Here is a 26,723-nt window from a genome sequence, read left to right on the forward strand (position 1 = left end):
AAGCAGGAGGGGGGGTCAAACAAAGGGGACGGTCCCACCCATACCGTCAAAACGAACTCAACACGAAAAAACGGACTGTCCTCCAAAGAAGCAAAAGACTACCCTTGAACCCGTCATGGCCTTGGAGGCAGAGAAAACGCCCGTCAAGCATGGAAAGGGCAAAGGCTTGATGAAGGGCCCAGCACCCACCGGGGAGAAACCACCCGTTCTCTTTCGGGAGGATTCAAGTTATGCCCTTGAAAAGCTATCGTCTATCCTGACAGCTGACGATTACGCGGACCTTGGCAACCATACTACGGAGGCGATGGGTGAGACTGGCCTTTTCACCCTTGCACATGTAACTTTGAATCCGTCTACTAGTTTTGCTAAGTTCTTTCACACCCGTCATTATCATAACGTTGTATTTCGCTTCTAGGCCATGCTGATGATGAAAGGGTTACTTGGCCGTTGCCTCAATCACGAGACAACCATGGACCGTCTGAGAAAGAAAAACAAGACGATGGAGGATGAGCTTTACGAGCTGAAAACTTACAAGATCAATGTGGACAGAAAGCTCAAATGCTTGGAGCAGGTCAGAGGTGAGGTGGAAAAGGAGAATGGACAGTTGCGCGAGATTTTGAAGGGCAAGGAGAAGGAGTTGACGGAGACAATGTCCAAACTCCACAACGCAAAAGAGATAGCCGTCCAGGAATATCGCGACTCCGAGCTCCTTCTGACGGAGCTTGGGAGCTCCTTTGCTGACGGGTTCGACGATGCCATCCGTCAGGTGAAGTCGTCGTATCCTGATCTAGACGTATCCCACATTTCCATTGAAGCTTAAGGGCAAACACTTGCACAGTCCGTCCGTTCAGAAAGCACAGACGAAGTGTTTGCCGTCACCGCTCCAGCTGACGAAGGTGAAGCTCTTCCTCATAGTCAGCCAAACGACGGTCCATTGGTCGGGAACTCTTCTCCAAAGAATGAATAGGATACTTTTCTTTTTTGTAAAAAATTCTTACCATTGTAAGAGAACTTTATTGAACCGTCGTTTGTAATTATTAAATTCAACTTATCAAATCTTTTATTGCCTGTTGCTTGCTTATTATCCGTCGTATATTGTATGCTCGTTTATCTCATTCAGATAACCCGTCTACAAAGAAAATTTTAGGCGTCCGTCCTTTATTTGGACTGGACTTTCAAATGATTTTTAAGACCCGTCCACTTAGTGAACTAGATTTTTAATCCGTTTGGATGATCCGTCCACTTTGTGGACTTATAGGTTTTCATCCCTTTGGGATGATCCATCCACTATGTGGACTCATAGGTTTTTCATCCTTTGGATGATCCGTCCACTTTGTGGACTCGTAAGTTTTTCATCCTTTGGATGATCCGTCTACTTTGTGGACTTGTAGAATTTCCAACAGCATGCATTTCGTATTTTCTAAATAAAAATTTCTCTCATAAGTTCAACAAACCAAATTGTCAATGGAAAAGAAAACTTGAGTTAAAAAGTAAAAGCTATGACTGTCTAAAATTAAACTGAAAATAAGGCAGTAGGTATCGTCTTATGACTGCTGCACTACTGGTAGTACTTCTTCAGGTGCTCCGTGTTCCAGGGATGGCCCAACTTCCTTCCGTCTAATGTCTCCAAGTAGTACGTTCCTTTCCTGTGCCATGAGATGATTCTGTACGGGCCTTCCCAGTTAGGACCCAGCTTTCCTAGGGATGCATCCTTCGTAGCGCCAAGCACTTTTCGTAACACTAGATCTCTAACCTTGAAGTCTAGGTGCCGGACCTTGGAGTTGTAGTGTTTTGCCATCATGTCTTGGTACCACGCCAGTCTCTGGGCTGCTGCTGCCCTGACTTCATCGACAAGGTCAAGCTCTAGACGTAATGCTTCAATATTCTTGCTCTTGTCATAGCTTTCCACGCGGTAGCTCGTCAATCCCACTTCTGCCGGTATGAGGGCCTCAGCACCGAACGCCAATCGAAACGGTGTCTCTCCCGTTGGCGTTCTTGCCGTTGTTCTGTACGCCCATAGTACACTTGGTAGTTCGTCTGGCCATATGCCCTTTGCCCCCTCGAGCCGGGTCTTGATAATCTTTAATAAGGACCGGTTTGTGACTTCAACTTGTCCGTTGGCCTGTGGGTGGGAGGGTGACGAGTAGTGATTCTTGATTCCCAGTTGTGAACAAAAGTCTCGGAATGCATTGTTGTCGAATTGCTTCCCATTGTCTGAAACGAGCACTCTCGGGATCCCATATCGGCAAATAATATTTCTCCATACAAAGTTGCGAATGTTTTTCTCCGTGATGGTAGTAAGAGCTTCTGCTTCCACCCACTTGGTGAAGTAGTCTATACCAACCACCAAGAACTTCAGTTGTCTTGCCGCTATTGGAAATGGACCCATGATGTCTAACCCCCATTGCGCGAACGGCCATGGGGCCGTCATGGGTGTGAGTTCCTCCGTTGACTGTCTAATAAGATTGCCAAACCGTTGACACTTATCGCAGGCTCTAACATACATATGGGCATCCTTCTGCATTGTCGGCCAGTAGTACCCTGCTCGGAGTAGCTTGTGCACCGGAGACCTTGATCCCGAGTGGTTTCCACAAATTCCTTCATGAACTTCCTTCATCACGTAGTCTGCTTCGTCATGGCCAAGGCATCTTAAATATGGTCGGGAGAATCCTCTTTTGTAGAGGATGCCTTTAATCAGTATGAATCGGGTAGCCCTAACCTTCAATTTCCTTGTGTCTACCTTGCTGTCTGGCAGCTTGCCGTCCTTGAGGTACGCCACAATTGGAACCGTCCAATAGTCCATAGTGCTTAATTCCTGCATTCGAACGTTATCTAGTAGCGATGAATATTGGACGAAGGACAATACCTATTCTGGAGCGATCATGGGTTCGGCCGAAGCAGCCTTTACGAGTCGGTCTGCCTCTTGATTCTCTTCTCTTGGGATCTGAGCTATCGTGAATTGGAGGTCGCTCGTTAGACCCTTCACTTCTCCGAGGTACCTTCTCATTCATTCATTCCTGCAATCATAGCTCCCATTAACTTGGCTGGCTACGATTTGAGAATCGGAGTAGACTACTGCCTTCCTGGCCCCAGCCGTTATTGCAAGTTCCAATCCTGCCACCCGGGCCTCATACTCCGCTTCGTTATTTGTAGTGGGGAACTCCAGACGGGTCATACATTCAATCTTATCTCCTTCCGGGGTGTGGAGTACAACGCCGACTCCTCCCGCATGCTTATTGAAGGATCCGTCTATGTGAATTCCCCATGTGGGCGTCTCTTCTGCCCCCTGCTCGTCAGGTGTAGTGAATTCCGCGATGAAATCTGCCAGTATTTGTCCTCTCACAGCTGTTCGTGGCTGGTATTGGATATCGTACTCACTCAGCTCGATAGCCCACAAAGCCATCCGTCCGACAGTTTCAGGATTGTTCATTACTCTCCGCAAGGGCTGATCCGTCAGGACTATTATCGTATGTGCTTGAAAATAGAGCTTCAGTTTTCGAGCTGCGGTTACGAGTGCGAAGGCGAGTTTCTCCATCCGTCCGTGGGTATCTCTCCTCTGCGCCTCTTAGCGCCCGGCTTACAAAGTACACGGGCTTTTGTATCTTCCCTTCCTCTCTGATGAGAGCTGCACTTACTGCTACTGATGAGACGGCAAGGTACAGGAACAATTCCTCCCCCAGCGTGGACGGACTAAGCAATGGCGGGGTAGAGAGATATGCTTTTAACTCTGCAAATGCCCTTTGGCATTCGTCCGTCCACTCAAAAGATCTCCTTAGTGTTCTGAAGAAAGGTAGACACTTGTCCGTTGCTCTTGATACGAACCTGTTTAGGGCCGCTATCTTTCCTGTCAAGCTTTGCATTTCCTTCACCGTCCTCGGAGGAGATAGCTCCATAATTGCTTTCACTTTCTCCGGGTTGACCTCAATGCCCCGCTGGGACACCATGAATCCTAGGAATTTTCCAGCGGTCACTCCGAATACGCATTTGTTCGGATTCAGCTTCATTTTATACGTTCGAAGAGTGTTGAAAGTCTCCTGGAGGTCCCTCAGATGATCTGACACCTTTGCGCTTTTCACCAACATATCATCTACGTAGACTTGGACGTTCCGGCCAATTTGGTGCGCGAACATTTTGTTCATTAATCGCTGGTATGTGGCTCCTGCATTCTTGAGCCCGAATGACATCACCTTGTAGCAGAAAAGCCCTTGGCTTGTCACAAATGATGTTTTCTCTTAATCTGTTTTCTCCAACTTAATCTGATTATACCCTGAGAAGGCGTCCATGAAGCTCAACAACTCATGTCTTGCGGTGGAGTCCACTAAGGCGTCAATGCGTGGGAGCGGGTAACTGTCTTTAGGGCACACTCTATTCAAATCCGTGAAGTCAACGCACATTCTCCACTTCCCATTTGACTTTTTGACCATTACCACATTTGCCAGCCAGTCTGGGTAGTATACCTCTCGTATGAAGTTCGCTTCCCGTAGCTTCTGCACTTCCTCTGCTGTGGCTCGATCCCGTTCGGGGGCAAACACGCGCTTCTTTTGTCGAACTGGAGAGAATGAAGGTGACACGTTCAATTTATGGACTATGACTGCCGGATCTATTCTCGGCATGTCGTCATGGCTCCATGCAAACACGTCTTGGTTCTCTCTGAGGAACAGTAGGAGCGCATGTCGAACCGTTTGGTCGACCGAGGTTCCTATCCTGGTGATCCGGTCGGGCCTCGAATCATCCAGTTGTATCTCTTCCAATTTCTCCACGGGTTCTGCCACTGTTCTCTGTTCTTCGATGTTCATTGCCTGTACATGGTCATCCATCTCCATCATGGCCACGTAACATTCCCGTGCAGCCACCTGATTTCCCCGCAGTTCTCCAACTCCGTGTTCAGTGGGAAACTTGATCATTAGATGGTAGGTAGAAGTGACGGCCTTCCATGTGTTGAGAGTGGGTCGTCCGAGAATGGCATTATACGCTGAGGAGCAATCAACCACTAGAAAGGAAATATCCTTGGTTATTTGCTGCGGGTAGTCTCCTACTGTCACCGCCAATGTGACGGATCCTAAAGGATGGACCCGGGTTCCCCCAAAGCCAACGAGGGGCGTGCATGCCGGGATCAGGTGCTCTTTTGCAATCCCTATCTGCTGGAACGCGGGGTAGTAAAGGATGTCTGCTGAGCTCCCGTTGTCCACTAGAACTTGGTGGACGTTGAAGTCTCCTACCTGTATACTAACCACAAGCGCGTCGTCATGGGGGTGGTGAAGGCGCCGGGCCTCTTCTTCAGAAAACTCAATACTGGAGCCGTTCCGTTGTATTCTTTCTAGTGAAGAGCCCGTCGACTGGACACTTTGTACCGTCTGTAAATAGGTCTTTCTGGCCTTTTTAGACGACCCCGTTGAAGTACTGGCCCCTATTATCATCCGTATGTCTGCTACCAGTGGTCTGGGACGTTCGTTTTCCCGTCTAGGATTCTGCTCCTGGGGTTGATCCGTTCTTTCCTTCCTCACGAACCTCTGCAACCTTCCTTGCCTGATAAGGGCTTCGATCTGTTGCTTCAGGTCATAACAGTCCGTCGTATCATGGCCGTGGTCACGATGAAAACGGCAGTATCTATCTCGTGGCCTCTTGTTCGGATCTCCCTTCAACTTGCCCGGGAACGTCAAGGTTCCTTCATCTTTGATTTGCATTAACACCTGGTCAATTGTAGCTGTGAGGGGGGTGAAACTTGTAAACCTCCCCGAAGATGGTTTGGATTTCCGGTCTTCTCGTCGATCTCTGATTCTTGTCATTTTTCGTCCATTATCTGGTTTTGTATCTTCCTGTCTTTCCCTTTTTCTTGGTTTATAGTCGTCTCTGGCCAGCAAGGCATCCTCCGCGTTCATATACTTCATCGCCCTGTAATATACATCGGACATAGTCTTTGGGTCATTCTTGCATAGAGAGAACAAGAACTTACCCTCTCGTAGCCCGTTTGTGAATGCTGCCACAAGTATCTTGTCATCTGCCTCGTCTATCGAGAGGGATTCCTTGTTAAAGCGGGCTATATAAGACCTTAATGTCTCGTCTTCTCGTTGCTTAATGCTCAGTATACACGCAATAGACCTCTTGTGTCGATGACTTCCAATAAAGTGTGATACGAACTGCGCGCCTAGTTCCTTAAAAGTGCCGATAGAATTAGGCGTCAGCCTACTGTACCAATCCCTCGCAGGCCCTTTCAAGGTGGTGAGAAAAGCCCTGCACATGATTTCATCTGGTACACCCTGAAGATGCATTAGGGTTCTGAAAGACTCCAGGTGATCCAACGGGTCTTTGGATTCGTCGTAGTTTTCCACATGGGGCATGCGAAACTTTAGAGGGACGGGGCATGAATTCACCAACGCTGTGAAAGGCGAATCCGTTCTATGGACTAGGTCGTCCAGGCTGCTGGATACCCGTCCTCTAAGGGCGTTCATCATCACATCCATGCGTTCCCTCATCTCCTACATCTCGGTTGTGATATGAGGTGGCAGGGAGTCCGAGGCGGATGGCGGGTTTGTCTCCGGCCGCTCCGGCCTTGTCTGTGCGGTGCTACCTTCAGGCCTGACGGCATTCCTCCCCTCCGGGCTCGCGACTTCCTGGTCCTCCTCTGGTGCACTTTGGTGCGCATTCCTCTGCCGTAGTTGCTCTTCTAAATCGTGATTCTGTTTAGTGAGGCGCTCAACAGCAGCAGCAAGCATCTGAACTTGCCTTTCTAGCGCTGTAGCATGCAGTTCTTCGCCTTGATTGTTGACTGTCGCCATCGATCTGGTGAGTACCATGCAAATTTTTGTCTTTGGAATAGAGCAAAAGCTGAATTAGTTTTCTTTTCACTCTCGTTTCCCACAGACGGCGCCAGCTGATGATGCCGAAAATATCACCAATAAGTTGCAATCACTCTCCAACTCGGATCAAACCTGCAAAAAGAGAACAAAGAGACCTAAAAGAGAACAAAGAGACCTAGAAGAGAGCACCGGTGTGGTGCCGGCCAAAAACCCTCCGAAGGTCAAGTTAGAATTTCTTTTCAACCCTAAAGTGTTAGAGTTGAGTCAAATGTGCGTACCTTCATATCTAGGGTTTCTGGGGTATTTATATTGGGTGGAATCGCCTTTCTTTTAGGATACAACTTCCCTCTCAAGTTCCTTTCCATATAAGAGTCTTCTTAAACGTGTGTCGCAAGAAGTCCAAGTGTGCACGCTGGCATGGGGATATAGTAAAAGTTGATTTAAAACATATCAAATGACATACAACCTGAAATCTTCAATTAATTCATACATGACGGATACTTAGCCAAATTTAACCGTCATAGTCGCGTTACCTACGGTATCGATCCGTCTTCATGCTCTCCGTCCCTTCGAGTTCTATGGGAATACCCTTCTCCTATTTTTATCCGCTTCAATTCTCTTTCTCATGGAAACAAGGGCAAAGGATCACAAGCTCAAAACACTTTGCTCGAAGCTCCACCTAGAGAATGTTTTCATAGAGCCGCTTGTTAACATAGGGGGCGGATTGGCCCCTTATTGGAAGGACGGAATCAATCTTAAAGTTCTAGATTCAACACCAACCTTTATAGATGCAGTAGTCAACCCAAGAATGGATGACGCCTGGCAGTTGACGGGTTTTTACGAAAATCCAACAACAGCCAACCGGGAACATTCTTGGGCACTACTAAAACATCTCATTCTAAAAATGGATTTACCATGGATGTGTGTGGGGGATTTTAATAAAATCACAAAAGTTGAGGAGAAAAAGAGAGGCCCCGATAGACCAGAAAGACAGATGAGGGAATTTAGAGAAGCTTTGGACTTTTGTGGATTCCGAAATTTGGGATTTGTTGGTGCACCTTTCACTTGGTGTAACAACCAATTTGATGGGGAGGTGACATGGATTCGATTGGATAGAGGGGTGGCAACCCCAGCATGGACACAATTGTTCCCAACGGTTCGTATTCATCACATCCAAGGTACTTTATCTGATCATTGTCCTTTGTGGTTATGTTATGACGATGAGAATGTTAGATTCTATAAAAAATCCAGGCCTTTTCGTTTCGAAGCGGTTTGGCTAAAAGATGAAGCTTGTGAGGGGATTATCAAAAGAGCATGGAATGGCTATAATTTTGGGGAGCCAGTTGGGAGTTTAATTGGCAAGGTAGAGGCATGCAAGTCAAGTTTGCAAAAATGGAGCAGATTGAGTTTTGGTAATATACGACACATGCTAAACCTAAAGAAGAAACAACTAGCCAAAGCCAAGTCCATGTCAATGGCTGGTGCAAACCATGAACAAATCCGAGTTCTAAGAGGCGAGGTGTATGAACTCATGGTGAAAGAAGAATGCTTGTGACACCAAAGATCCAGGGCGGAATGGTTGAAGAGTGGAGACATGAACACGAGTTACTTCCATAGCCGAGCAACACAATGAAACAAAAGGAATTTTATTTCCAAGTTGCTTTTGGAAGACGGATCAATGGTGACGGATGACAAACAAATTGGGGACAGATTGGTGGAGCACTTCAAGCAAATATTCACATCCATCTCGCCTACCAATTTTGACCAGATTCTGCAAAGGATTGACACAAAGGTTACCCCAACTATGAACTTTGATCTGACAAGAGATTACACAGCAGATGAAGTTGAATTTGCTCTAAAACAAATGAAGCCTCTAACAGCTCCGGGCCTAGATGGTATGTCTCCCATTTTTTCAAATCTTGTTGGAAATTTATTGGTCAAGATGTCATTGATGCTTCTTTGGCTATCCTAAATTCGGGTAACATGCCATCTAGTCTAAATCACACATACATAACACTTATACCAAAAACAAAAAAATCACTAGAAAAAGCAATTGATTTCTGACCTATAAGCCTTTGCAATGTCTTGTACAAAATTGTGTCTAAAACAGTAGCCAATCGTCTAAAGAAAATCCTTCCAAAATTGGTGTCAGAATCACAAAGTGCATTCATGTCAGATAGATTAATCTCAGAAAACATCCTTGTAGCCTATGAAACCCTCCATCACCTCAAAAAAAAAAAAAAAAAAAGGGGTAAAACGGGGTATATGGCCATTAAGCTGGATATGAGCAAAGCATATGATAGAGTGGAGTGGGTGTTTCTTGAAAAAGTTATGGAAAAAATGGGATTTGACAATAGATGGATCTCTCTTATTCAGTCTTGCATTCAAACCGTCTCATTCTCTGTATTGGTTAATGGTGAACCTCGTGGCAACTTCATCCCCAAGAGGGGTCTTCGCCAGGAGGACCCGTTATCACCTTATTTGTTTCTCTTGTGTGCAGAAGGGTTGCATTCACTTATACAACAAACAGAAATTTTGGGTCCAATCAAAGGAGTCTCTCTTTGCAGTATAGCCCCAAAAGTTTCACATTTGTTCTTTGCTGATGACAGCTTGCTGTTTTGTCAGGCAACATCACAGGAGTGTACCCACATCTTGGAGATTTTGAAACAATATGAAGAAGCATCTGGGTAGCAAATAAATCGAGGCAAAACTCAACTCTTTTTCAGCCCCAATACTGAGCCACATATGCAGGAGGAGATAAAAAATTTGCTAGGAGTGGCAGCCACAACCAATTATGAAAATATCTTGGTTTACCTTGTTTTGTGGGAAGGGGAAAAAAGCAAAGTTTCAATTATATGAGAGAAAGGATTTGGCACAAGATGCAAGGTTGGAAAGAGAGATTATTGTCACAAGGTGAAAGAGAATTCTTGATAAAAGCGGTACTCCAAGCCATGCCCACTTATACCATGGGATGTTTCAAACTCCCAAAAAGTCTATGCAAAGATATAGAGTCCCTAATTCGGAAATTCTGGTGGGGTTATAAGGGGGAAGCACACAAGGTAAATTGGGTGGGATGGAAAAAATTATGCAAGCCGAAGTGCCAAGCAGGTTTGGGTTTCAAGGATATTGAGAATTTCAACTTAGCCATGTTGGGAAAACAGGTATGGCGGCTGCTCCACAAAAAAGACTCACTTTTTTACAAGGTCTTCAAAGCGAGATATTTTCCCAATTGCACAATATTGGATGATGGGGTGAAGGAGAAAGGATCATACGCTTGGCAACGTATTCTACAAGCACGAAAAGTGGTTCGATTGAGATCAAAATGGAGGATCAGGGACGGGAAATCAGTCCAAATTCGTGGAGATAGTTAGCTGCCCAACTTGCACTCTAGTTGTGTAATTTCCCCTCAGAAAAATCTGCCCAATAAGAGTTGGGTTTGTGCCCTTATCGATGAGGAGAATAGGCATTGGCTTGACGATCTGATCAATGATGAATTCCTTCGACATGAAGCAGAGGCAATCAGGAGGCTACCTCTGAGTTTAGAGGCCACGGAAGATAGACTGATATGGGCAGAAACACAATCAGGTCATTACACTACAAAATCAGCATACCGAGTACTAAAGGCATAAGTCTCAATTCCTGGCACCTCCAATCCAGCGGCTCACGAGCAGTTCTGGAATGAGATTTGGGCCATGAATGTACCAAACAAAATTCGTCACTTCATCTGGAGGGCAGTAAATGATTCACTTCCAACAAAAAAGAATTTGCAATTGCGAAAAATAATTCAGGACCCAACCTGTGATCGATGCGGTGAGGACGCTGAAGATAGTATACATGCCTTATGGGGATGCCAAATGGTGAAACAAATTTGGTGGGAAATGGAATGTTGCAGAAAATTTTTATCAGAAAAGTTTGCAAGCTTCTGAGATTTATTTCTAGGAATCCTTGCACAAAAGAATCATCAGATGGCAGAATTATTTACCTACATGGGATGGAGCATCTGGTTTAACAGGAATGAAACACGGGTCGGTCCACTTCCCTGCCAACGGAGAAAATTTACAATGATGCTGTTGAATGGTTGCAAGAGTATCACTCGGTGCAAGAAGAACCACTACAGCAAAACATGGTATCCCACCCAGCTCAATGGCTGCCACCCCCACCTTCAATCTACAAAGTAAATTTTCATGGAGCAACTTTCATAGATACGGACTCGGCAGGATTGGGAGTGGTAGCCCGTGACTTAGATGGCATGGTTATCGCTTCCCTTTCGGAGCGCATCAGATTACCACCTACGATTGCAGACCTGGAAGCTCTAGCATGCAGAAGGGCCATTTTATTTGCACTTGAAATCGGACTCCAAGATGTGGTGTTCGAAGGTGATTCAGAGGTTATTATCAACCACCTCAAAGCAAACCAGCCTTGCATGACTGCATTTGATCACATCATAGAGGAAGCCAGGGCACTATCAGCGAAGCTAAGACAGGCGTCTTATTCACACACATGGCGCAAAGGAAATACAGTAGCAGACAAGCTCGTAAAACTAGCAAAAAACTTGTATGAACCACAAGTGTGGATGGAGGATATTCATAGCAACGCATTGCAATTTGTACTTCTTGACAGAGGCTTAATGCCTGTTTAAAGAAAAGTTTATTACCGGTTTCTCAAAAAAAAAAAAAAAAGACATTTACTTATATAATTTCTTAAACCTAAAGTTTAAAGATATTTACTTATACATTTTTACAAACCTGTGCTTTAAATGCTCATAAAATTAATGACTTATATATGATAGAAAGTCAATGTTAAATGAAAAATAAATGGGACACCAATAAATTAAAGAGTATTTATACTTCAAAAAAAATAATGAAGGGGTCATTACTTAAAATTTATTCAAAGTTTTGAATTTTTTACCATTAAAATAGATGGAGTGGAGCATTTTTTAAAAATCCAAGGGGCTTTCTCCCCCCTCCCCAACACTAAGTCCCCGTTCCCTTCACCTTTGGTGACAAGTAGTCTATGATGTAGGAGAGTTGTGGTAAAAGTTAGAGATTAATTTGTTTGTGATACAAAATATCATATAAGATAGTAAGTACATCTTATTTGTCTATAATCTTATGTCATTTCCAACTGTATTTTGGTTTTTATTCCATTTTTTTATTCCTTTCATAGTTACATTGGATAGTAGCAACATCACATTTGACATTTGATACTATATTCCATTCACAACACCATATTATTAGACAGTGCATTTATTTATAAGCTTATGTCATATAAAACTTTCTATTTAGATTTTTTTTTTGGGTTTCCATATTTGTTTATATTTCTAATTCTTTATCTGACATTTGAATATATAGTAACAACTTGACGATGCATTACATTTAATGGCCCTAATCTTATTTCACATTCCCTTTTTTGTTTTAATTTTTAATTTTTCTACCTTTCAATTTTGATTTTTTAGATTTACACACACACAAATCCTTAAATTACATATTAGCAGGGTTAGCCCTAGACCGAGGCCACTTAGGCCATGGCCTAGGGACCCCTACTTGAGAGAGGCCACTAAATGTGAGGGCAGTTGTATTTTTTATTTTTCTAAAAATATGAGTTGTATCTTTTTTTTTTTTTTTTTCCACTTGCTAAAAGCCCAAAAAATGGAGTGTTACGTAAAATAGAGACAGCATTAGGAATATTTTTTAGGTTGGCTACTAAGAAAATTAAATTATACAAAATTTAATAAGGAAATAAAATAAATATATCAATATCACAAAAAAAACACGCAAATACATGAAATATTTCTTCTTATTTTTTACTAACAAAGAAAAATGGGAAAAAATGGATTGATAAGAGATAATGTGTGAATTGAAAATGTTAAGATGAGAGTGATAAAGTGAGAGAGTTGAAATGATAATAGAGAAGAGAAAAATGGGGGAGAAAGATATATATATATATATATATATATATATATATATATATATATATATATATATATATATATATATATATATATATAGAGAGAGAGAGAGAGAGAGAGAGAGAGAGAGAGAGAGAGAGAGAGATGATATTTGGTCCAATTGTGAGCCGAGTTGTTAAGGAGAACAAAATCATTGCGACTATAAGGCCAAAGAGAGCATAACTACTGGGGAGAACTCATAATGACAATATTTCTCTTAGTACCTTTATTAGGAAAAATGAAATTAGAGATTATTTTTATGAACGAGTCACAAACTTGAATGATCAGAGATTTTTTTATTTTTTGTTTTTGAATAGTTTTTTTGTTGAATAATTTGTTCACTTGCTGTTATTTGGTCTAGTCATATATGTTTTTGTTTGAGTTATTTTTTGTTTTGTTTTTTGGGCTAATTTTTATTGTTGCTATTTAAGCCTTTTTTTTTTGGGTTTAAGGGGTTAAGGATTATATTTGAGGGGTTAAAATTATTTTTGGAGTAATGCTATGTTTATGATATTTTCCCAACAAATCTTATACGACAATCTATTATTGGTTGGTTAAAAAATTAATATCAATATTGAGCCATAATTAGAATTAGTAACAACTTATCAAGTAAAATTTGTTGTGAAATTATTATGAAAATGTTGTGAATGCTGATGATGCCAAAATCATCAGCTATGTATGTTCGTCCAAACAGCGTCAAATCCTCTTCACTGAACCTGCAAAATGTGAGGTAAAGCTTTCCTCAGGTGGTCACCGGTGTGGTGCCTGCCACAATACCTCCGATGATTAAGTTAGTAATAAAAGCTCTTTAGGAAATGAGAGAGCTCAGAGTATCAAAATTATGTATGCTAGAGTGTACTTCAGTTGAGTGTATGTACCTGGTTCGGTCTTGATGGACTTGTATATATAGCTTCACTGTTTCTAGCCGTTGGGGCTTTAATTGTGGCTTTGGTGCCCCTTTTTATAACGCTTCAGGGCTTATTAATGTAGGTGTTGCTGAGCTTCCAACGGTATGACAGCTAATTGGTAACTGATCGAGGCATTAAAGCTTCCTATTAATGATTTGCCTACATCCGTCCATGTTGTGGCGGGGTGGACAAACTTTCTAAATGAGGTCTTCTGGGCAGGAGAGCTCGTGGTCCCATCAGATACCCCTCTGTGTTATGACGACCACCAGAAGGTGAAAGGTTTTCAGCCTAGACACGACTCTTGGGATTAAGTTATGCATTTAATGAGTAGTGGCAGCGCTGTGCACATCGTGGCCACGTGGCATGCCCTGATTGGTGGAGTTAATGCCTTACTTGTGTGACCCTCGGGTTTCCCGCTGGTTTTTCAGTTTTTTGTGCCTAGTTTTTAAACTTCCTTTATTTTCTCATTTTCTCTCACTTTTCCCACTCATTCACTATTATTGCTCTGTGCTTCTTCTTCTTCAAGCCATTCCGCCCTGTGACTTTCTCAAGCTCCTCTTTTTCGTGGTTGCTTTCTTTGAGGTATGCCTTTCTTCCCTCCTTTTTTGCTCTCTATTATGTAGATAAGTTGTATAGACTTCTGATTTTCTTTCATATTTTGGGTTTTGATAAATTATATGGGTTTTAGGATTTTTGTCCCTCTTCCTTAGTTCTTTGGGGTTCCCTTGTTAGTGGTTCTGAAGTTAGGATAGCTTGCCCCTCAATTTCATTTCTTTTTGCTCGTTTGGGGGCTTTTTTAGGTGCTTCCCGTTCCTTCTCCCCCTTAGTTGAAAGCTTTGTTTTTGAGGGTAATAGCCTGAATGTAGTGTTGGCTGACTTGTTCCCCTTACTGCGTCAGTCAGTAGATTGGTTCGAGAATCTAGTTGGTGAGTGAAGAGCGATGTCGGAGGTGAGATCTAGTGAGCTCGAGACTGGGTTGTTGTCTAGCGACGATCCTGTGGAGGTGGAAGAGGACACCGCCGCTTCTGGCTCGCGGCAAATTAAGGCTTTTCATGCTCTCGCGGAGGCGTGTGGCCTGGAAGCTGAAACGCTTTCCAAGTTTAGAGAGAAATTTCAGTTTCCAACGAGGGTCAGGGTTTGTCTTCCCTATGAGGAGGAACGAGCTTGCTATTTTTTGTCCAGGGAGGTATGCTTCTACGATGCTGCTTTCTTGAGCAGGCTTAGATTCCCCGTCCACCCTTTTATCATGGGGCTTCTAGGCCATTTCAATATTGTTCCCAGGCAACTTATGCCCAACTTGTGGAGGATAGTGGTCAACCGTATAGAGATATGGCCGGCTGTCACTAAAGGAGATATGATTAAGGTGGACGAGCTTGTTTATTTGTATCGTTTAAAGGAGTCCAAGGAACACTGGTATTATAAACTGGTGCCTTGGGAGAGGAGGACTAGGATTGTGAGGGACCTGCCCTCTTCGTTCAGATATTGGAAGTCTCGATTCTTTTTTGTGTAAGAAGATGAATGGGAAACTCCCTCTGACGAGGTTTGGGGTGATCTCCCTAGGTTGCTCCGTCAGTGGAGAACCTCGAGTCGAGTTGTGTTGCCTTTTTAGCTAGTCCTTCGCCTTTCGTTCATTTGCATATATTCTGTCACGGCTAATCCTACTGTTTGCTTTCGTGCAGTTAAGAGACGACCTAAACTCAAGAGCGGGTACATGCAACGCATTGAGGCGGCTATTGAGTACGCTAAAACAATCGACAATTTCGACGATCTAGTTGATCCCTGTACCCTAGCTTTGCACTGCCTTGGCCCAGAATCGTCCACTTACGTCCTGCATACCATCGAGATTGAGGAGAAGAATAGTAAGGATTTTTTTTAGTTCGTCATTGTTTTTGCTCTTTTTTTTTTATATTTTTTTATAACAAGTGTTTCCTTTTTGCAGAGATGATGACTAAATTCAACCAGAAGATATACGCGAAAATGAGTCTAAGAAGGACGAGCCTTTGTCCAATCTCGGGAAGAGGACAGTGTGTGTCGTGGACAAGGGGGTCTCCGTCATTCCAGCTACCTTTGGTACTGAAACGACGAGGACAGCCTACTCGGCTACTTCGGTTGAGGAGATTACTCCCATCAGAAAGAAATCGCGTGTGGCAGACAATGGGAAGGAGAAGGCTGACTCTTGCTTGTCTAGTGTTTAGGACGATACTAGCTTTGTGCTAGCAAAGGCTCGGGAGGTCTTCACTGCTGAGGAGATGGGGGTCTTTTCTGGCACTCCTTCTAACGAGGTTATGGGTTAGCACGTTCATAAACTCCTCCAGGTAACGTACTTGTGTAATTCACCCTTTTGTTTTTCTTCTTTTTGCGTCGTTCTGAAGGTTGGATTTTCCTTTTTTTAGGTGATGGGGGAGAGTCTTCACGTTGCTTTGGAGTTCCTTACCCACGAAGCAAAGGTCACGTCGGCAACGTCCAGGGTGGAGGCTTTGGAGGCTGAGAATTCTAAGTTGAAGAAGGATCTTATCTCTGTCATGGACGAGGCCAACACCGTCAAGGAGAAGGTCAAGGTCTTGGGGGACAATCTTAGAGCAGAGAGGAAGCTGACCTTAGAGAAGGATGAGCAACTTCAGGCCTCGAAGGAGAAATTAAAGACCATTGCTACCAAGGCCGTTGAAACTTTCCAGCAAATTGAGGAGGACAACATTGTGCTCTTTAGTTGGTACTACAAAGGCTTTGAGCTCATTCGTCGGTACCTGGTCAAGCATCCCTCTAGAGTGGACTTGGAGGGCCTGGACCTAGAAGAGGTAGACTGGGAGATGGAGGCAAACGAGGCCTCCAGTCTGTAGATCCTACCGGTGATACCCCTAAAGATGCCAATCTACCTCCTACTACTGGTGACGACATGGTCGCAGCCTGATCCTAATGATGTATCTGTTTCTTTTGTTTGCCTACTCTTTTTTTTTGGGTGCCCAGCGTATTTTTTGGGCTTTTTGATTCTACTTTCAGAACAATATTCTAATTCAAGAACAATGCCCAGTGTTTTTGGGCTTTTCATTCTATTGATTATTCAATGTTTACCTATTTACTTTCCTGCATTGCCGTGTATATCACTTTTTTTATTCCTTCTTCGCTTACTTTTGCCACACATTTTTTATGCGTCAGCAACTTACATCCGTCTAGGCAGATTCTTGTTACTTAGGTAATTCTTGGTAACTCACACCAGCTGATGGCATCTTGTCACTTTTGGATTTGCCAGTAACTTACATCCATCTAAGCGGAATCCTGTTACTTTGACAATTTTTGGTGACTCACACCCGCTGAAGGGATCTTGTCACTTTTAGATTCGTCAGTAACTTACATTTGTCTAGGCGAAATCTTGTTACTTTGACAATTTTTGGTGACTTATCCCTATTGGAGGGACCTTGTCACTTTTAGATTCGTCAGTAACTTACATCCGTCTAGGCTGAATCTTGTTACTTTGACAATTTTTGGTGACTTACCCGTATTGAAAGGATCTTGTCACTTTTGGATTCGTCAGTAACTTACATCCGTCTAGGCGGAATCTTGTTACTTTAACAATTTTTGGTGACTTACACCCATTGAAGGGATCTTGTCACTTTTAGATTCATCAGTAACTTACATCCGTCTAGGCGGAATCTTGTTACTTTGACAATTTTTGGTGACTTACACCCATTGAAGGGATCTTATCACTTGTGGATTCGTCAGTAACTTACATCCGTCTAGGCGGAATCTGGTTACTTTGACAATTTTTGGTGACTTACACCCATTGAAGGGATCTTGTCACTTTTGGATTCGTCAGTAACTTACATCCGTCTAGGCGGAATCTTGTTACTTTAACGATTTTTGGTGACTTACACCCATTGAAGGGATCTTGTCACTTTTAGATTCGTCAGTAACTTACATCCATCTAGGCAGAATCTTGTTACTTTGACAATTTTTGGTGACTTACACCCATTGAAGTAATCTTGTAACTTAAATCCGTTTAGGCGTAAGCTTGTTACTTTGACAATTTTTCTTCTCTCTTCCCTTCCTCTTTTTTTTTTTCTTTTGCTTTACACAAGTCGTGTTGGCTGAATAATTCTTTTCTTGCTTTATTTCTAACAAATACAATCGTCTATTACATTTAGTGATGGTATCGTTTCAAATCCTCAATATTCCATGGTCACAGAAGACTTCTCCCGTCCAACGTTTCCAGGTGATAGCTACCTTGCTTGGAATAATGGGTGACTTTGTAGGGCCTTTCCCAGGTTGGGCCAAGCTTTCCTTGTGTGGGGTTGTTGGTACCAAGTGTGACCTTGTCCAGGATGAGATCTCCGATTTTAAGTCGTCTGAGCCTCACTCTTTTGCTGTAGTACTAGGACATCTTCTGCTAGTACCCTGCCATCTTGCGAGATGCTTTGTCTCTAGCTTCATCCAAGCAATCCAAGTTGAATCTTAGTTGATCGTCGTTGCTGCCTTCGTGGAAGCTTTCTCATCTCAAGCTGGTGACTCTCACTTCGACTTGGATTACTGCTTTGGTGCCATAGGTGAGACTGAAGGGGGTTTCTCCTGTCGGGGTTCTCGCTGTAGTCCTATATGCCCACAAAACGTTGGGCAATTCTTCCAGCCATGCGCCCTTTGCCTCGTCTAGTCTAGCCTTGATAATCTTGAGTAAGGTCTGGTTTGTCACTTCCGTCTGGTCATTAGCTTGAGGGTGACTAGGCAATGAGAATTGGTTCTTGATTCCCAATCCTGAGCAGAAGTCCTTGAAACCTTGGCTGTCGAACTGGCGCCTATTGTCTGATATGATCGTCCATGGTATCCCGAATCAACAAATTATGTTCTTCCATACGAAGTTCTGGACCTTTACCTCCATTATGGTTGCTAGTGCTTCTGCTTTAACTTATTTCCTGAAATAATCAATGGCAACTAGTAAGAATTTTACCTGTCTTTTACCTTGAGGTAACGGGCCGACAATTTCAAGCCCCCACTGGGCGAACGGCCATGGGGAGGTTATTGTTGTTAGTCTCTCAAATGGGAGGCGTTGGACATTCCCAAACCTTTGGCATTTGTCACACTTCTTGACGAACTCCTTCGCGTCCCTCTGCAAGGTGGGCTAGAAGTAGCCCGTTCGGATAACTTTGCTGATTAGGGATCTCGGGCCTGCATGGTCTCCACAAATTCCTTCATGGATCTCTTCTAGGATATACTTAGCTTCCTCCTTGTTGACGCACTTCAGGTAGGGCATGGAAAAACCTCTTTTATATAGGGTGCCATTTAGGATTGTGAACCTTACCGCCCTTTTCCTGACCTTCCTGGCCTCTTCGTGGTCCTGTGAAAGCCGTCTGTCCTGAAGGAAGGACAGGATCGGGGTCATCCAACTGTTTTCGATTTGGATTGCAAAGGTGGGGACTTCTTCGGTGCTAGGACGTGTTTGGACTTCAATCTTCAGGTTTGTATCACTTGGTCCTACCTTTGATGATGACCATTTTTCCAGCTCGTCTGCCCCCATATTCTGGCTTCTAAGGATCTGTGTGAACTCCACCCGATCGAACTCTTGCGTCAGAAGTTTCGCCAACCTCAAGTATTGTTTCATTTTATCCTCCTTTGCTTCGAACTCCCCATTTATCTGCCTTACGATGAGTTTTGAATCGCTCTGGAGGAGCAAGTTTTTGATTCCTAGTGCCTTCCCAACCCTTAGTCCCGTCAATACCTCTTCGTATTCAGCTTCGTTGTTGGGGGCCAGGAATGTTAGTTGAACTCCATATTTGAGTGTTTCTCCCTCTAGGGTGATGATTATGACCCCAACTCCGCCCCTCTTTTTGATTGACGAACTGTTAGTCTGAATCGTCCATCTTTCCAGATCGTCTGTAACTCCCTCCTCTTCAAGGATTGTGGATTTAGCGATGAAATCCGCAAATGGTTGTGCCTTGATAGCTGTCCTAGGGTGGTATTCAATGTTGAACTGGGTGAGCTTGATAGCCCACTGGATGATCCTTCTTGCAGCCTCGGGCTTGTTCATTAACTTTTTTATAGGTTGGTCCGTCATCACTAAAATAGGAATCGCCTGGAAGTAGGGGCGCAGCTTGCGTGAGGCTACAATCAAAGCGGATGCAATCTTCTCTATGCGTGGATACTTGGCTTCTGCCCCTTGGAAGGCTTGGTTGACATAATAAACTGGGAGCTATCTTCCGTCCTCTTCTCGAATCAAGGCAGCGCTTACAGCAATGACTGACACTGCCAAGTACAAATACAAATTTTCTCCCTCTTTGGATGGGCTCAAGAGGGGTGGATTGCTCAGGTAGAACTTGAGTTCCTGGAAAGCTGCTTCACACTCGTTCGTCCAAGTGAAGGCTTGCTTTAGAGTTTTGAAGAAGGGTGGGCATTTGTCCGTCGCTTTCGAGACGAACTTGTTGAGCACTGCTATCCTCCCCGTGAGCTTTCGAACTTCCTTCATGATCTTGGGTGACATCATTTCTAGTATAGCTCGCACCTTTTTTGGGTTCACCTCTATTCCCCTCTAGGACACCATAAACCCTAAAAACTTCCCTGACGCTACCCCAAGGGCGCATTTACTAGAGTTTTACTTCATCTAATATTGCCTGAGTGTTGTGAACATCTCTTGGAAATCATCCAGGTGAGCAGACTCTTCTTTGCTCTTGACGAGCATGTTGTCCATGTACATCTCCATGTTCCTCTCGATCTGCTGAGTGAACATTTTGTTCACTAACCTCTGGTAGGTTGTTCCTGCATTTTTCAACTTGAAGGGCATCACCTTGTAGCAGTAAAGTCCTTAGCTTGTGATGAACGTAGTTTTCTCTTGATCTTCTTTCGCCATTTTTATTTAGTTGTACCCCAAGAATGCGTTCATAAAAGTCAGGAGCTTATGTCCTATTGTGGAATCTACCAACTGGTCTATTCTTGGCAGGGGGAAGCTATCCTTTGGGTAGGTTGTGTTCAAGTCAGTGAAGTCCATGCATATCCTCCATTTCTCATTTGCTTTCTTTACTAGGACGACGTTGGCCAGCCAGTTTAAGTAGTACACCTCGCGGATGAAGCCCGCTGTTAGTAGTTTGTTTACCTTGTCTGTGATAGCCTGGTTTCTTTCTAGAGCGAACACTCATCGTCTCTACTGTACAGGCTTTTTCTTGGGGTCAACATTTAGCTTGTGCTTGATGATCTCTGTGGATATGCCTGGCATGTCCTCGTGACTCCAAGCGAAGATGTTCAGGTTCTTTTTAAGGAATTAGACCAGTTTCTTCTTCATGTCTGCGCTCATGGTCATCCCCACTCTTGTGGTCTTCATTGGTTCTCTGTCCACCAACTCCACGGTCTCTAGGGCTTTCACCTTCTCTTCTTCTTTCTCTTCGATCAACCATGTATGGTTTTCCTTTGCAGCCAACAATGCCTGGTAGCATTCTCTGGCCAATATTTGATCTCTTTTCACTTCACCTACACCATTTTTCGTTGGAAATTTTACCTTCAGGAAATAGGTGGACGTGTTTTCCTTCCAGCAGTTAAGTGTGGGCCTCCCAATGATCACATTGTATGAAGAGGGGCAATCTACCATGAGGAAGTCCAGCTGACGAGTCAATTGTCGCGGATAAGTCCCTATTGTGACTGTCAATGTCACTATGCCTTTGGGGTATACCCCTACTGAAGCTGACGAGAGGGAACTCGAAAAGGCGCAGCCTGCCTGGATCTAACTTTAGCTGCTAGAAGGCAGAGAGATAGATGATGTCTGCGGAGCTACCATTATCCACAAGGGTTCTCCTGGTGTTGAACCCTTCTATCGTTAGCATTATGACCAAGGGGTTGTCATGTGGCTACTTCACACCTCTAGCATCTTTGTCCGAGAAAAACATGTCCCCGTCCGTTCGTCTCTGCTTCAAGGGTGGTGTCCTATGAATGCTATTCACTTGCCTATGATATGATTTCTTGAGAGATCTGAACGACCCTCCTGTCAATGGTCCTCCTATGATCGTCTTTATCTCCCCGATCACATTGGGTGGTCGTTGAGACGCGTGATCTTCGTCTCTTGGAAAGGCTTCATGTTTATCCTTGTCTTCGTCCCTGGATTTGCTAGGTTCTCTTTTCTTTACAAACCTCTGCAATTTCCCTTTTCGTATGAGTTCCTCGATCTGCTTCTTTAAGTCCCTGCAATCTTCTGTGTAATGGTCGTGATCCTTGTGGAAACGGCAATATTTCTTCTTGTCATGTACATTAGGTGATGAGTGCAACGGTCTTAGCCATTTGAGATAATGCTCGTCTTTAATCTGCACCAAGATTTTGTCAACAGGCATAATTAAAGGAGTGAATTTCACCATTTGGGGAGCTTTGTCGTCTTTCCTTTTACTCCCGTCGTTATTCTGACGATCTGAATGATCCCTTTTTCGCCCTCTCCGATCGTCTTCCTTCCTTCCTTTGTCGCTGGACTTCTCCATGTCTTTTATTGCTACTAAGGCATCTTCGGCGTTCATGTATATTTGCGCCTTCAGGAGCATCTCTACCATTGTCTTTGGGGGATTCTTCGCTAGTGAGACCACGAACTCCCTGGATTTTAACCCAGCTTTAAAGGTTGTTAACTGCACCTTATCATCAGCCTCGTCGACCTCTAAAGTTTCTCGAGTGAAACGTTTCACGTACGATCTCAGGGTCTCCTTTTCTCCTTGTCTGATGGTGAGTAAGTGATCTGCTGGCCTCCTTGGGTGCTGTCCCTCGACGAAGTGTCGTATGAAGAAATTGCCCAGCTGCTCGAAGTTATTGATGGATGATGCTAGTGACTTCGTGAACCACTCCCTAGCGGCTCCCTTAAGAGTGGTGGGGAAGGAGCGACACAATATCTCGTTCGGAGGCTATTGAAGGCCTAAGGTCATCTTGAAAGTGTTGAGGTGGTCTAGGGGGTCTTTCAGTCCGTCAAACGGCTCAAGCTGAGGTAGGTAGAATTTGGACAGCACCGGGCATTCTAGGACTATCGTCGTGAAGGGTGAATCTGTCGTTCGGACCATCCTATCCAGACTTCAGTCTGTTTTCCCCTTTATGGCATTCCTTAGCTCATCCATCTCTTTCCTCATTTCCTCGAAGAAGATCCGAGCTCGGTCCTTTTGGAATAGATGGTCGCCGGTGGTCACTCCTCCTTTGGCTGTCTCCCTCATCGTCCCGGTGAGTCTCGAAACGGTTGTCCTCCTGCTAGAGTCTCAGCCTCATTTCTTGGTTTTGTTTGGTAAGTTCTTCTACACTAGCTGTAAGTGCTTGGATTTGCAGAGCCTGTGCCGCAAGATCTTGGTTGGACTCCATTTGAACTTAGAAAATGACTATAACTATACTTTTGAACCTTAGTGCAAAAATTTTGTTCCCACAGACGGCGCCAAGTTGATGATGCCAAAATCATCAGCTATGTATGGTCATTCAAACAGCATCGAATCCTTGTCACTGAACCTGCAAAATGTGAGGTAAAGCTCTCCTCAGGTGGTCACCGGTGTGGTGCCTGCCACAGGGCCTCCAATGATTAAGTTAGTAATGGAAGCTCTTTAGAAAATGAGAGAGCTCTGAGTATCAAAATTATGTATGCTAGAGTGTACTTCAATTGAGTGTATGTACCTGGTCCGGTCTTGATGGACTTGTATATATAGCTTCACTGTTTCTAGCCATTGGGGCTTTAATTGTGGCTTTACTACCCATTTTTGTAACGCTTCAGGGCTTATTAATATAGGTGTTCATGAGCTTCCAACAGTATGACAGCTAATTGGTAATTGATCGAGGCATTAAAACTTCTTATTAATGATTTGCCTGCATTCGTCAATTTCGTGGCGGGGTGGACGAACTTTCTAAATGAGGTCGTCTGGGCAGGAGAGCTCGTCGGTCCCATCAAATGCATTATTCTTATTTTTGTTTGATGGTCAAAAAAGGTTAGTTTACAATAATTTTTTTTTTATTGCAAGTGTATATATATACTTTTTTTTTTTTGCAAGGGTGGTCCTGTGACCACATTGACTTACACATAGAGCTACCCTTGACCAAAGATACTACAAACTTTATTACATGGTTCTTACGAATTGATGTGTCATCCATCACAAAAAGTAAGACATATTCAATTATAATATAGTTTTTTTAGAATCCAATTATAATATTGTTGAAGTGCCTCCAATAGCATTCATTATCACATGATTCCCATTCATTTGTAAATTTTTTGCTGAAAATTATTTTAGTAATTATAGTATTTTCCAAAAACAGTTATGGATTAATAGCAATCCAACTCAATTACCAATTAAGTGAATCGGCCTTATTAAAAAGTAAGAATAATATATTTTAATTAAATAAAATTGTGACATATATAAAATATATAAATATTATGTAAGTGATATTTAAATATAAAAAGACTCATTTAAAAGTATTACCTTTGGCCGAGATATGGCTAACATGATGGTTCATTTGAAGTACAATTACCGTTAGGCCCGGGAGGGGGGGGGGGGGGGACGGGGGGAGATGTTCCACTTTTTTATATAAAAAAATTAATTTGTTAAATATTATTATTAATTTATTAAATCTTATTTATTACTATTTTAAAAAATGAAAAATCTCTATTTTATCCTTATAATGTCAAATTATAGTTACTTCATTATTGATTTTTATAATCAAACTAAAACACCAATTAATCTTGATATAAACGGTGATCAAACCTTAAATCTCTTATTTTATGACAATAAATTTTACCAAATTAATTTTTAAAAGAAAAAAGTTTACAAGTTGAACTAAATAGAACCTGCTACTTTTTAACCCGAAGAAGAATTATGTGTAGTTATGGATAATCATCACAACTCTCTCTCTCTCTCTCTCTCTCTCTCTCTAATAATCCATATAATTAAAAATAGAAACAGGTATAAGAAAACCATAATTTATTAAATCTTAATCTTATTTAAATAAATCATTGGGTTGGTAATTTGGAAGAGCAGGTTACGGCAGGAAACTGTGATTGCCAACTGCCCATCAATCGCTTCAATTACACTTTTCTTATATCAATTTAGCATAAAAATTGAATTGTAAAACAATGACTTTTTTCTGTTCCTCATGGTGTGTTTGGCTCATCATGGGCACTTGGGTCCACCTTCCTTAGTTTTCCAATTGTTGTAGCATGGACATTCCTCCTTGTGCCCGTACGTGCCGGAGGGGACACATAAACATTTCGCACAACAATAGTTGCAGTAGAATAAACAAGGCTTCTTATGTGAAGTTGCAGAGCACCGAACGTCACAGGCCGGTGCACACCCTATGAGAAAAAAAAATTGAAAACCATGGACACATTTGACAACATTAATAATGTTTAAGTTCCAAGTTGGGATGAGAAGAAGAAGAAGAAGAAGAAGAAGAAGAAGAAGAAGAAGAATTAGTAATAGGTTACGAAAAAAATGATCTGATATATACCTTGTGGCGTAAGTGATCCCTCCCCACCAGCCTGTACGTATTCAAACAGTGAAATATATGAGGTTAAGAACTAACGTTGTTTCGTGTTAATTACACATATATTAAATGAAGAACCAAATTACCGGGTGTCTTTTTTGTTTTACTAAAAATAAGAAGGAAAAAAAAAAAAAAGATGTATTGCGTTCATAACATTTTTACAACAAATTATTGATTGGTAGTTGTTATTGGTTCAAATTTGAACCTAACACTAAGATTACTTTTTTACCACCAACAATAACTACGTGCCACTTAGAATTTGTTATGAAAATATTGTGGATATAACATTTCTAAAAAAAAAAACTTTCAAGAATTTTTTAAAATATATTTGAAAATAAATTCCTCAAAATAAGAGGGGGGGGGGGGGAACTTAGATGTTTCCAGGCCTTCAAAAGGGAAAATGAGAAATTTTAGCATCATTTTTGTTTGAAATTTTATTGGAAAAAGATTATTTTTAAAATAAATTGATGATGGTCTCCTTTCTTAAACTATTCATGAAAAAACTAGATATGAATCCCAATCATGTTAAATACGAAAACAATGTACATTACAAAAATTCCAAAAAAATAAAAAGATTATATGACAAAGCAAATTTTTTTCTTTTTTAAGAGAATAAATTTTCTTGGTCAATTATTCAACATTAGTCAAACAATAAAATAACTTGTGACATGTGAGGAAGTTGCTTCTATTTAAAAGTCCGTTGTGGAGTTTAGAAACGACTTTCACAAGTGAATCACAATTACAAAAGAGCGCTTTTAGGGGCTGCCGAACAAGAGAACAAATGCACAGGAAGAGTAATTAATATTTTAATAGCATTTTTAGTGTTCAATAGTACAAAAGTAAAGCTTAATATTTAAAGTTTTTTTTCCTAAAAAAAAGTGTTATGTGCACAAAATTTTTACTACATTTTCACAGAAAATCATAAATAATAAATTGTTATTAGTTTTAATTTAAACTCACCACTTAAATTTTGTTACTCAAGATTTGTTACGAAGGTATTATGAAAATGTTATGAATATAGCAATTTTTTTAAACAGTAATATTAAAAAGATGACATATTAATTGAAACTGGTAAGATTTTTTAAAATTTGTACATTTTCAAGTGATGATACTATTGAGAGAGAGAGAGAGAGGCTCACATAGACTTCACTGAAAAAGGCCAAGGCAAAGATAAGAAAGAAGGCAGTAGCAGCAGAAGATAGCTTCGCCATTTTCTTTAGGATGGAGGAGGTAAGTTTAAGAACAATTAAGTGCTAACAATGAAGTACTCATGCCTCAAGTTCAAGTCACGTGCGTGTGTATATATATCTTGCAACTAATTAAGGCTATACAACTTTATTTTTGGATAAATAACAACATCATATAAGACAATAACACTCCAGTTGGAAAGAGGGAATTAAATGGAAATGAATTGAATGAAAATTTTGGATTATTTTTTATCATTCCCTTGTTTGGGGGAAATTAAAAGAAAGACTAGAAATGTTATTTTTTTATTTGGGAATTTAAGGACACCTTTGGTACACTGAATGATGATTACGACGAGAAGGATAATTACTCTTTATTACTATGAATAAAATGTATTGTAATAGAATAACTAAACCTACCACTGTACACCTTTGGCAT

The 26,723-nt window shown here is 42.2% G+C and overlaps 3 protein-coding genes across 3 annotated transcripts; 1 reads left to right on the forward strand and 2 right to left on the reverse strand.

The window, feature by feature from the left end:
- Nucleotides 1-10,920: 10,920 nt before the first annotated feature.
- LOC142639958 (uncharacterized) lies at nucleotides 10,921-11,436 on the forward strand. The gene has a single exon (XM_075814081.1). It carries the CDS (start codon nucleotides 10,921-10,923, stop codon nucleotides 11,434-11,436), a length of 516 nt encoding a protein of 171 aa, XP_075670196.1.
- Nucleotides 11,437-18,759: 7,323 nt separating this feature from the next.
- Nucleotides 18,760-19,665, reverse strand: LOC142639959 (uncharacterized). The gene has a single exon (XM_075814082.1). The coding sequence runs from the start codon at nucleotides 19,663-19,665 to the stop codon at nucleotides 18,760-18,762; it is 906 nt and encodes a 301-aa protein (XP_075670197.1).
- Nucleotides 19,666-24,725: 5,060 nt separating this feature from the next.
- Nucleotides 24,726-26,311, reverse strand: LOC142639960 (gibberellin-regulated protein 12-like). Its single transcript, XM_075814083.1, has 3 exons — nucleotides 26,240-26,311; nucleotides 25,065-25,095; nucleotides 24,726-24,909 (listed from the first exon to the last, which is right to left on the reverse strand). Exons 1-3 carry the CDS (start codon nucleotides 26,309-26,311, stop codon nucleotides 24,728-24,730), a joined length of 285 nt encoding a protein of 94 aa, XP_075670198.1. The 3' UTR covers nucleotides 24,726-24,727.
- Between the last annotated feature and the right edge of the window lie 412 nt (nucleotides 26,312-26,723).

The sequence above is a fragment of the Castanea sativa genome, chromosome 6, assembly GCF_040712315.1.
Source record: "Castanea sativa cultivar Marrone di Chiusa Pesio chromosome 6, ASM4071231v1".
Classification (NCBI taxonomy): Eukaryota; Viridiplantae; Streptophyta; class Magnoliopsida; order Fagales; family Fagaceae; genus Castanea; species Castanea sativa.